Source organism: Cebus imitator, unplaced genomic scaffold (genome assembly GCF_001604975.1).
Source record: "Cebus imitator isolate Cc_AM_T3 unplaced genomic scaffold, Cebus_imitator-1.0 Scaffold69, whole genome shotgun sequence".
Lineage (NCBI taxonomy): Eukaryota > Metazoa > Chordata > Mammalia > Primates > Cebidae > Cebus > Cebus imitator.
In genome coordinates this window covers 2,022,842-2,034,887 of record NW_016107384.1, presented here as the reverse complement: position 1 = coordinate 2,034,887, position 12,046 = coordinate 2,022,842, and the positions used below count along the sequence as shown (strand labels likewise).

The following is a 12,046-nucleotide window of genomic DNA, read 5'->3' as shown; positions in this document are numbered from 1 at the left end:
TTTTTTGAGACAGTCTCACTCTGTAATCCAGGCTGGAGTGCAGTGGGGAGATCTTGGCTCACTGCAATCTCTGCTTCCCAGGTTCAAGTGATTCTGCTGCCTCAGACTCCCGAGTAGCTGGCACTTCAGGTGTGCGCCACCACACCAGACTAATTGTATTTTTAGTAGAGGTAGGGTTTCGCTATGTTGGCCAGGCTGGTCTCAAACTCCTGACCCCAAGTGATCCGCCTACCTTGGCCTCCCAAAGTGCTGGGATTGTAGGCATTAGCCACCGTGGCTGGCCCACTGCAGGTTTTGTTACTGACCATGTTTACCATGTTCCTTTGGCTTCTGGGGAAGCTGCAGCCCAAGAGCAATTTTCTCCTTATATTTAGAATAAAATCTAGGCCTCTTGCTTATCTACCAGGACCCTCAAGGTCCTCTGTATTGCGGTCTCTGCCTTCTCTCTAATCTCAGAACTTATTACTTTCCCTCTTGCTATTATAGCCGAACTGGCCTTCCGGCTTTCCTCAAACACACGCCGAGCTTATGTCTGCCTCAGGGCTTTTTAAATACTTCTTGTTATTTGGGATGTTCTTCCCACTACCGCTCCCCCTTTCTCAACTCACTCCTCACTGAATTTGCCCCCCCGAGAAATGACGTTACCTGTTTATTTGTTTATCTTTTTATTGTAAATTCTAAGAGGGCAGGGACTTTGTCTTTTTCACTGTCTTTCTCCAGAACATAGAAGGTGCTCCTGTTTGTCAAGTATTTGCTAAATGATCTACTTAGGATCTCATGTATTCTGTGTACTAATCTCACTCCTGACTTATCTTCCCCCCACTTCTCCTTTATCCTGATTTCCTCATCTGTCTAAGTTTATCTTGCCATGGAAACTGTAGTGTTTTTTCTTTTTAGAAGAAACTGTAGTTTCGTAAGTTGTCTCAAATCTTTTTTTTTTTTTTTTTTAATGAGAGTGAGTATACATATACACATGCATTTAAAAAATAGGTTTTAAATTAGGTAACTAACAAGGCAGATGTCTGGAGCACAATACAATTCACCTATTTCTCCAACACTTACATGTTATCAGCAAAAAAACAGCGGGCTTGCTTTTGTACCTCTTCCATCTCATCCATTCTCCACTGGGAACTCTTTCTTAGCATATGCTTCCGACCTAGGACCAGCAGTCGCAGATTCTGTTTGGCTAGTTGAGAGACGACATTCAAGAGCTAAAAAACACAAAGCCAGCATCCCAAAAGGTCAAGGGAAGACTCAAATAAGTGGAGTGATTTTTCTAGCAGGCACCTCAATGGTGAAGCACTCATTTCTGGTAAGGGGTAAGAAAACAGTCCATAACAATTTCACATGTTTGAAAGCCTGAAGAAAATGCTTCCCTATTACATATTAATGTCTAACATTTCCTATTGGTCAGGCTACATTGCAGAGGGGTTTTTCTTTTCTTGTGGGAGGGACAGGGTCTCATTCTGTTTTTCAGACTAGAGTACACAGGTACGACCATAGCTCACTGCAGGCTTGAATTCCTGGGCCCAAGCAATCTTCCCACTTCAGCCTCTTGAGCAGTTGGGAACACAGATGTGTGCCATCACATCTGGCTAATTTTTTTTTTTTGATAGAGATGGGATCTCACTATGCTGCCCAGGCTGGTCTTCAGTGTCTGGCCTCAAGAAATTCTCCTGCCTTGGCCTCCCAAAGCACTGAGATTACAGTTGTGAGCCACTACGCCCCGTCTAGTTCAGCTGTTTTAAACTGTACTCCCTAGGGCCCACTAGGATAGAGATAGAGAGGCTCAAGAGGGATAGCATTTTGTTTCCTATACATGTCAAACCGCATTTCAACCCAAACAGCCCAAACTTTATATATTTATAGTATTGGTATTCTGCAAAAGTTTTGATTTGAACAAAGGATTCTACTTCTTTCTAAATTTGTAAATGATGAGACTAGACTTGACTTTTCCATGTTATGATTTTATTGCCTTTCATTGAAATCCCTTTTCTATTAAAGATCTGTTGATTTCTACCCTATAGCTACTTTCCAGCCAGTTACTTTATCCCTGTTCTCTCTACTTCCCACCGCCTTGTGTGTACATGAACTCCTCAAAGGTCTAGACTTGGGTTTTTAGAATCTAGTACTTTGGTGAGCTTGCCCATACTCAATTTTTCATAAGGAAAAATACGTAAATTACTTTCATGTACCAACTATTAAACTAAGCTATAAATGGATATTACTAAGTAAAACAAAAGCAGAAAAAATTATAACATGTTATATAATCATGTTTCAGGACTATAAAAGATCTTTAATTCGTAAGAATTACTGGGCCCACAAAAATCACAAGTTGAAAGGTCTTACGGAAATCCTTAATTTTCTTGGGTCTTGGTTAGAAAATGTATTCATTATAGTCTAGCTCCTCTTTACTCATGAGTTCCTTCTCTGTAGATTTTCAGGACATTATTTAAAGTCCTATAATCAATAAAATTAATTCATTTATTTAATCCAGTATCAAATATTACATTAGTACCTGTTAAGTCTAATACACATGTAGACTCTGATGATCTAATAATGAATTAGCAAGGACTGAATTCCTATTTATTTATTTATTTTTTTAGACAGAATCTTGCTCTGTTGCCAGGCTGCAATGCAGTGGCACAATCTGGGCTCACTGCAACCTCTGCTTCCTGGGTTCCAGCAATTCTCCTGCCTCAGCCTCCTGAGTAGCTGGAACTACAGGCGCACACCACCATGCCAGCTAATTTTTGTATTTTTAGCAGAAACTGGGTTTCATCAGGTTGGCCATGATGGTCTCGGTCTTTTGACCTCGTAATCCGCTTGCCTCGGCCACACAAAGTGCTGGGATTACAGGCGTGAGCCACCCTGCCCGGCCTTTTTTTTTTTTTTTTTTTTTTGAGACAGAGTCTTGTTCTGTCACTCAGGCTGGAGTGCAGTGATGCAATCTCGGCTCACTGCAACCTCTGCCTCCCAGGTTCAAGTGATTCTTCCGTCTCAGCCTCCTGAGTAGCTGGGACTACAGGTGCGTGCCGCCACACCTGGCTAATTTTTGTATTTTTAGTAGAGACGGGGTTTCACCATATTGGCCAGGCTGGTCTTGAACTCCCGACCTCGTGATCCACCTGCCTCGGCCTCTCAAAGTGCTGGGATTACAGGAGTGAGCCATCACGCCTGGCCAGCTGAATTTTAAAAATATTACTATTTAATGCATTGGACTGATAATGAATTTTTGTCTGTAAGGAAATAATAAGATTAGCAATGAGTGGACAAAAACTGGCTTTTTAAAAATCCCTAATTATTACTATTTGTCTTATCCCTAATAAGACAAAAATTGGCTTTTTATCCCTAATTATTATTATTTTTATTATTATAAGACAAAAATTATTATTTTGTCTTATCCCTAATAAGACAAAAATTGGCTTTTTATCCCTAATTATTATTATTTTTATTATTATAAGACAAAAATTATTATTTTGTCTTATCCCTAATAAGACAAAAATTGGCTTTTTTAAATCCCTAATTATTATTATTATTATTTTGAGGCAAAGTCTTGCTCTGTTGCCCAGGCCAGAGGGCAGTGGTACAATCTTGGCTCGCCACAGCCTCTGCCTCCTGGGTTCAAGCAATTCTCCTGCCTTAGCTTCCCGAGTAGCTGGGACTACAGGTATGTGCTACCATGCTTGGCTAATTTTTATATTTTTAGTAGAGACAGGGTTTCACTATGTTGGCCAGGCTGGTCTTGAACTCCTAACCTTGTGATCTGCTTGCTTTGGCCTCCCAAAGTGCAGGGATTACAGGCATGAGCCACTGCACCTGGACTTTTATCCAAAATTATTAGTTCTACAATTAAGACATAGAATGGGCTGGGTATGGCAGCTCACATTTGTAATCTTAGCACTGTGGGAGGCTGAGACTGGAGGACTGCTTGAGGCCAGAAGTTTTAGATCAGCCTGGACAACATAGCCAGACCCCATCTCTATTAAAAAAAAATTAAGCCAGGTGCAGTGCCTCTCACCTGTAATCCCAACACTTTGGAAAGCTAAAGTGGGTGAATCACTTGAGGTCAGGAGTTTGAGACTAGCCTGGCCAACATGGCGAAAACCTGTCTCTACTAAAAATACAAAAATTAGCTGGGCATGGTGGTGCATGCCTGTAATCCCAGCTACCAAGAGGCTGAGGCAGAAGAACTGCTTGAACACAAAAGGCAGAGGTTGCAGTGAGTGGAGATCACATCACTGCACTCCAGCCTGGGTGACAGAGCAAGATTCCATCTCAAAAAAATAAATGAATAAATAAATTTAAAAAATAAATAAAAATTAGCCAGGCATAGTGGCATGCACCTGTGGTCTTGGCTACCTGAGAGGCTGAGGCAGGAGGACTGTTTGAGGAGTTCAAGGCTACGGTGAGCTACAATTACACCACTGCACTCCTGGGTGACAGAGTGAGACACCATCTCTTAAATTAAAAAAAAAAAAAAGAATGGACACAACTTGCCCACTTCATGTGAGCTAACGCTCAGGTAATTACCTTAAGGACACCAAACCCAAAGATTTACAACTAGTAAAATATAGTTCTTTCCTTCAAAGCTAGGAGTAGTGGTTTCTGTGCTCAAGCAGTAATTTCCTAGACCTCTCTATGTGTAAGGCATATAGTAGATATCACAGCCACAAAATTTTAAGCCACAGTCCCTGCCTTTAGTAAGGGAGTACCCCTTTTTTTTTTTTTGTCACTCAGGCTGGAGTGCAGTGGCACAATTTTGGCTCACTGCAACCTCTGCCTCCCAGGTTCAAGCGATTATCCTGCCTCAGCCTCCCGAATACCTTGGATTACAGGTGCCTGTGACCACGCCCGGCTAAGTTTTGTATTTTTAGTAGAGAGAGGGTTTCACCATGTTGGCCAGGCTGGTCTGAAACTCCTGACCTCAGGTGATCTGCCCACCTTGGCCTCCCAAAGTGTTGCGATTACAATCATGAGCCACTGTGCCCAGCGCCCAATATTTTCTTATGTAACTGTCAAGACTAAGAAAACATATATCCTGGCTCTACACTATTGGATGGGTCATAAATATTTTCTTTTTTTCTGTTAATGAATATTTTATAGTTAGCTGAAGAATATGCCCAACATCGGTTTTCATCCATCATAAAGTAGCTCATATTTGAAAACTTGAAAAATGAAAGAACAAACTGCTCACAGCTCACTACCCAAAGATTGTTAATGTCTATTTACCAGTCTTTCTGTTCTATATATTTTTATTTTTATTTTTTTTCCAAATCAATAGGTCTTTTACATCATTTAAATATCACAAATAGGTCTTAGGAATCATCTGGCATCTTGCTTCCGTAGCTGGACAACTCTTAGATCTTATTCATTAGGCTGCTGAATAGTTCCTTTTTCAGAGACATAGATACCATCCAAAATTTTCCTTGTTTTTAACAGTTGTGGCTTGCTGAATCAAAGCTTCTGAATTTGAAACAAGCTCAATGTCATTTCCTTCAATAATTAATTCATCTTTCTGGGCTTGAGATACTGAACAAGCAACATGTGGTCTCATCCGAACCCTGCGGATATATTTTTCATCCAAGGAATTTCAGATTTCAACAAGATACCCATTCTTGTGGATAACAATATTGATGGGGAAGTGAGCAAACGAGACCTCATCTTGTAAGGGTAGCCCAGCTTAACACCTGTGATCATGTTCTGTACGTGACTACAAATAGTCTAAACAGCAGCCAGTTCCTTTCTGTTTCCCCACCATTTGTCAACCCAGAGCCTCTTTTTTTCTTTCCAAGAAGGCTGAGTTCTACATTGATGTTATTGAAGTCCCTCTGGAGGGTTCCTCTGGGGCCTTTCACAATAACCGTGTGTCTCTTCAGAGTAATGTCACCATTTTCTGGAATGTCGACAGTCTGATTGCTGAGAATGGTATTCATTCTCACAGTAGACATGGCAAAGGCAGCTATTCTATGTATTTTCAAACATAACATAAGCTGTTTTACAAGTTGGGCTAGTAATCAAAAGCAAACATCTACACTAGTAAACTTTGATTCATGGACTCAAATAGCTCAAAAGACATAGGCTGGGTGTGGGGGCTCAGGCCTGTAATCCCAGCACTTTAGGAGACCTAGGCAAGAGGACTGCTTGAGGCCAGGAGTTCAAGACCAGCCTGGGCAACACAGCAAGACCCCCCGTCTCTAAATAACAATAACAATAATAATACAATTATAAAAAAATTTCAAACGAAAACTATTTCTGATACGGATTGCTTAAGTGTCTGGGCAACTGGGAAAACATGGCTTAAAGATAAATACAGTTGGGGCTTCATAGCTATATCCTGGTTCAGAAAAATGGCTTTGAGTTTACTAATAATATATTAAAGACAGGGCCCAAAGAAGAGCAGAAAAACCTATCTTGAACTACTCTGGGGCACCATCTTGTGGCTAAGTCTCCACTCAAAGCAGCTCAATGAAAACAAAGGAAAATAAATGAAAGACACAGGGAAAAAGATGAGTGTGCAGCATAAAGGCACTGGCCTGAAACTCCATGAAAGTCCAGCCATGAACCCACTTCCTCTGGGGTAAATTCCAAGGCTGGATCCAGTGGGCTGAGTCAGTGTCACAGGTATATTTAGAATAGTGTTTTAAAAAAGAGAGAAAATTCAACTTAAAATTCTATCTTAGATCAAAAATAAAACCAGGAAGGAAAATGGAGTAGAGGTACTTCTCCTTTTGTCTCCCACTAAGTGCAACTAAAAACCTTCGACATTATATATAAAATAAACTTAAGAAGACTTTGAAAGGTAGAGGGAAAATTGGCAAACTGGCTGGGGACCTCAATACGCAAGAACTGACACAGTGATGAGTTCCCTGGGTTTTCTTTTTGCCACATATATACCAGAATTGGAACTGAAGCAGCTGTCAACCTAGAAATACCAATGTGTACAGACAAAAAAACCCAGCAGGCCAGGAGTGGTGGCTTACGCCTGTAATCCCAGCCCTTTGGGAGGACAAGGCGGGCGGATCATGAGGTCAGGAGATTAAGACCGTCCTGGCCAACACGGTGAAACCCTATCTCTACTAAAAATACAAAAATTAGCCGGGTGTGGCAGCGTGTGCCTGTAGTCCCAGCTACTTGGGAGGCTGACGCAGGAGAATTGCTTGAACCTGGGAGGCGAAGGTTGCATTAAGTCGAGATTGTGCCACTGCACTCCAGCCTGGGCGACAGCGTGAGACTCAGTCTCAAAAAAACCACCACCATCACCACCAACAAAAACTAACAAAGGCTTGTTCTCTCTCGTCAAAAGACCAGGAAAGAGGCAGTCTTCGTCAGAAAACTTGGTAAAAAAGAAAAAATAATAATAATAACATCAGTAGACTATGATGCTGTGTATGGGTGTATATCTGTGTGTATATAAAACAACTAGAGTTGGCTGGGCATGGTAGTTCATACCTGTAATTCCAGCACTTTGAGAGGTCAAGTTGGGTGGATCGCTTGAGTTCAGGAGTTTGAGACCAGCCTGGGAAACAAAGCAAGACCTTGTCTCTACTAAAAATAAAAAAAATTAGTTGGGCATGGTGGTGTGTGCCTGTGGTCCCAGCTACTCTGGAGGCTGAAGTGGGAGGATCCCTTGGGCCCAGTAGACTGATAATGCAGTGAGCTATGATAATGCCACCGCACTCCAGCCTGTGCAACAGAGATCCTATCTGAAAAACACCCCACAAAAAAAAAAAGAAAAACCTAAAAAAACCCAAAACACCTATAGTGACCATTAAAAATGCTATACAAAGAGATACACTCAAAAATACTATATATTTTGTTTTATTTTATTTATTTTTTGAGACAGAATCTCACTGTCTCCCAGGCTGGAGTGCAGTGGTATAATCTCAGCTCACTGAAACCTCCACCTCCTGGGTTCAAGTAATTTTCTTACCTCAGCCTCCCAAATAGCTGGGATTACAGTCATGCAGCACCATGCCCAGCCATTTTATTTTTTATTTTTATTTTTGTATTTTTAGTACAGACAGAGTTTCACTATGTTGACAAGGCTGGTCTTGAAATTCTGACCTCAAATGATCTACCTGATTCAGCCTCCCAAAGTGCTGGGATTACAGGTGTGTCACTGTGCCCAGCTAAAAAACACTATAGATTTTAAAAAGCCATTATAGAGAAATAGAAATGGAATTCTAAACAAGTTCAGTAGTCCACAGGAAGGAAGGAAAAGTAAAGCAGAGACAAAACACAGAAAACAAAAAATAAATGGCAAGTATAAGCCCTAACATATCAATAACAATATGAGGTAGAAAAAGTCTACATATACCACTTGGCCAGGCATGGTGGCTCATGTCTATAATCCCACACTTTGGGAGCCTGAGGCAGGCAGATCACCTGAGGTCGGGAGTTCAAGACCAGCCTGGCCAACATGGTGAAACGCCATCTCTACTAAAAATACAAAAACTTAGTCAAACGCAGTGGTGCATGCCTGTGGTCCCAACTACTCTGGAGGCTGAGGCAGGAGAATTGCTTGAACTCGTGAGACAGAGGTTGCAGTGAGCCAAGATCACGCCACTGCACTCCAGCGTGGGCGACAGAGTGAGACTTCAACACAAAATAAAATAAAAAGTCTACATATATCAATTAAAATACAGAGGCTGGCAGAGTGTATTAAAAAACATGACTCAACTACATGCTATCTAAAAGAAACTCATTTCAAATGTGACGATATAGACTGGTGGAAAGTAGAAGAATGGAAAAAGTTAAATAGAATGCAAACAATGAAAGGAAAGCTGGAATGGCTACAATATTAAATAGACTTCAGAGCAGAGAAAATTACCAGAGACACAGAAGACATTATATAATGATAAAAGGGTCAATCTAAGAAAACATAGCAATCTTTTTTTTGTCTTTTTATTTTTTTTTCAACTTGGGTTGTCACCAAGAAAACATAGCAATCTTAAATGTGTGCATCAAACAAGAGTTACACATTTGTGAAAGCAAAAGCTGACAGAACCAAAAGGAGAAATAGCCAAATCTACAATTACCGCTGGAGACCTCAACACTCCTCTCTCAACAATTGAGAGAACAACCAGATAGGAAATTAGCAAGTATCTAGAAGAACTCAGCATCACCATCCAGTTAATGAATTGGAAGGCTATAGCTAGTAAAGCAAAGGAAGTAGAATAGATAAAACAATTTTGAAAAGAAAGAATGAAGTGGAAAAATCAGTCTACCTCATTTTAGTCCTTCTTATACAGCTAGGGTAATCTAAATTGTGTGATAACAGTGGAAGGATATGTTCTGGAGACTGGACCACATAGCAGAACAAAATAAACCGTATGTGGTTCATTTTAGAGCATATCTAAAATTCCAAACTGATCCGAGAACTAATGCCTCCTGAGTTCCCAATACCTCAAGCTTAATCTAAAATAAGATACCACTCTGCCCTGCTTCCCCCCCACCCTGCCGCCTGCCCCATCCCCCACAAGACATCACTGGTCCTCCATAGTGATACATTCCCTTACTGATAAGGAGTACACTTGGCCCAGACTTCTGGAATGGGAAGATGGAGGCTTTCTCAAGCCAGACTCATCATCTTAGAATTCTTTTTTTCTCTCTTCTGATTTGGGGTTTTTGTTTCCAATATTTCCAACTATTTCACCTTTCCTTTCCACAAAATCATTTTTCCTTGAAATATGTCTCCTTTCACCACTGTATTTTCTTTATTCAGATTACTAGCAAGGTTAAATTTTAATTTTCTGTCTACTATTTTTCCTCAAGATGATTAAGGATAATTCTGAAAACCAGAGGAATAAAAACATATTTGTCAGGTGTGATGGCTCATGCCTGTAATCCCAGCTTTGAGAAGCCAAGGTGGGAGGATTGCTTGAACCCAGGAGTTCGAGACCAGCCTGAGCAACATGGTGAGACCCTGTCTCAAAAAAACAAACATATTTCAGATTAATATTTGGTTTAACCTTTTTCTGGTTTGGCTTCTGCCCTAATTTGGCTTATCTCCAGTAGGAGGAGATAAAAGGTTTTGTTTTTGTATTCATATGTGACAGATTAACTTTTGGCATAAAACTGATGAAAAGTAGTTCCTGAGCTTAGGGTAAAAATAGAGTTGGCAGGGCTACAGGGGCTAGAAATAACTGTAGGGATGCTCCAGAAATAGAAAAGCTGCCTGGGAGGTAAGAGAGGCCAGTGAGAGCAAGAGATTTTCTGAATAATCCTAAACAGCAACTGTTAACTTCCTTTCCCTGTGCTTATACCTTTTCACCTCCTCCTCTGCAGTCTATGGCACTTCCTGGAGTTGTGTTGAGTGTAGCTGTTCAAAAACTCTAAAGCCTTTGGGATCTGATGTCTATAGAAATTAGAAATTCTACGTCAGTTCCTCAGCAAGATAACTATCATCAATATATCTCATTTATAAGAACATTCATTATGGGATACCTCCAGGAAAGAACTTAAAAACTGTTTTGGAAGCAACCCAAATGTCAATTTCGGAAAGATGAATAGATCAATAAAATGTGATATATACACATAGTAGGTTATTATTCAGCCTTAAAAAGGAATGAAATTCTAATATATGCTACAACATGGATGAACTTGAAAACTAAGTGAAAGAAGCCAGACACTAATGGACAAATATTGAATGATTCCACTTATATAAGTTACCTAATGTAGTCAAATTCATAGAGACAGCATAGAATGGTGGTTGTCAGGAGCAGTAGGGAGAGGAGAATGAGGAGCTATTGTTTCAGTGATACAGAGTTTCAGTTTGGGAAGATGAGAAAAGTCTGGAGATGAATGGTGGCAATAGTTGCACAACAACATGAAGTACTTAAATGCCACTGAACTAACTATACTGAAAAACAGTTAAAATGGTCAGTTTTATGTTAAATATATTTTACAACAATAAAAGATTTTTTCAGGCCAGAGGCGGTGGCTCACGCCTGTAATGCCAGCACTTTGGGAGGCCGAGGTAGGCGAATCACTTGAGGTCAGGTGTTTGAGACCAGCCTGGCCAACAGAGTGGAATCCAGTCCCTACTAAAAATACAAAAAAATTAGCTGGGTAGGGTGGCAGGTGCCTGTAGTCCCAGCTATTTGGGAGGCTGAGGCAGGAGAATCGCTTAAACCTGGGAGGAGGAAGTTGCAGTAAACGGAGATGGTGCCCCTGCACTGTAGCCTGAGTGACACAGTGAGACTTAGTCTCAAAAAAGAAAAAAAGATTTTACCATAAAAATTTTAAGTATAAACAAAAGTTGGCAGAACAACATAATGAACTGCCATGTATCCGTCACTCAGCTGCAATAATTATCAGCTCATGGCCAATCCAATTTCAACTATATACCCATTCACTTCCTTCCCCCAGATGATTTTGAAACAAATCCCAGACACATCATTTCACCTGTAAATATGTTGGAATGCATTTCTAAATATAAGAATGCTTTAAAAGATAAGCATAGGGCTGGGTGTGGTGGCTCATGCATATAATCCCAGCACTTTGGGAGGCTGAGGTGGCCTGGCCAACATGGTAAAATCCCATCTCTACTAAAAATACAAAAATTAGCTGGGCATGATGGCGGGCACCTGTAATTCCAGCTGCTCAGGAGGCTGAGGCATGAGAATCACTTGAGCCTAGGAGGCAGAGGTTGCAGTGAGCCGAGATTGTGCCATTGCACTCCAACATGGGCAACACAGCAAGACTCTGCCTCAAACAAACAAACAAACAAACAAAAAAAGCTAAGCACAGGCCATGCTCAGTCGCTCTCGCCTGTAATCCCAGCTCTTTGGGAGGATGAGGCAGGCAGATCACTTGAGGTCACGAGTTTGAGGCCAGCCTGGCCAATTTGGTGAAACCTCATCTCTCCTAAAAATACAAAAAAATTAGCTGGGCATGGTGGCATGTGCCCGTTAATTCCAGCTACTCAGGAGCCTGAGGCAGGAGAATCGCTTGAACTTGGGAGACAGAGGTTGCAGTAAGCCGAGATTGCGCCACTGCACTCTAGCCTGGGCAACAGAGTGAGACTCCATCTCAAAAAAAA

General features: G+C 41.0%; 1 protein-coding gene and 1 pseudogene across 5 annotated transcripts in view; both read right to left on the bottom strand.

The window, feature by feature from the left end:
* The window catches only part of PRORP (protein only RNase P catalytic subunit), a 158,024-nt gene that overhangs the window by 6,397 nt on the left and 139,581 nt on the right, over positions 1–12,046 (bottom strand). For all 5 annotated transcript variants that reach the window (XM_037739361.1, XM_017530805.2, XM_017530806.2 and 2 more), the window contains one exon: positions 1,063–1,211. In XM_037739361.1, coding sequence (XP_037595289.1) covers positions 1,063–1,211 — 149 coding nt within the window. The remainder of the gene's footprint in view (positions 1–1,062; positions 1,212–12,046) is intronic.
* On the bottom strand, positions 5,304–5,936 carry LOC108306056 (annotated as a pseudogene).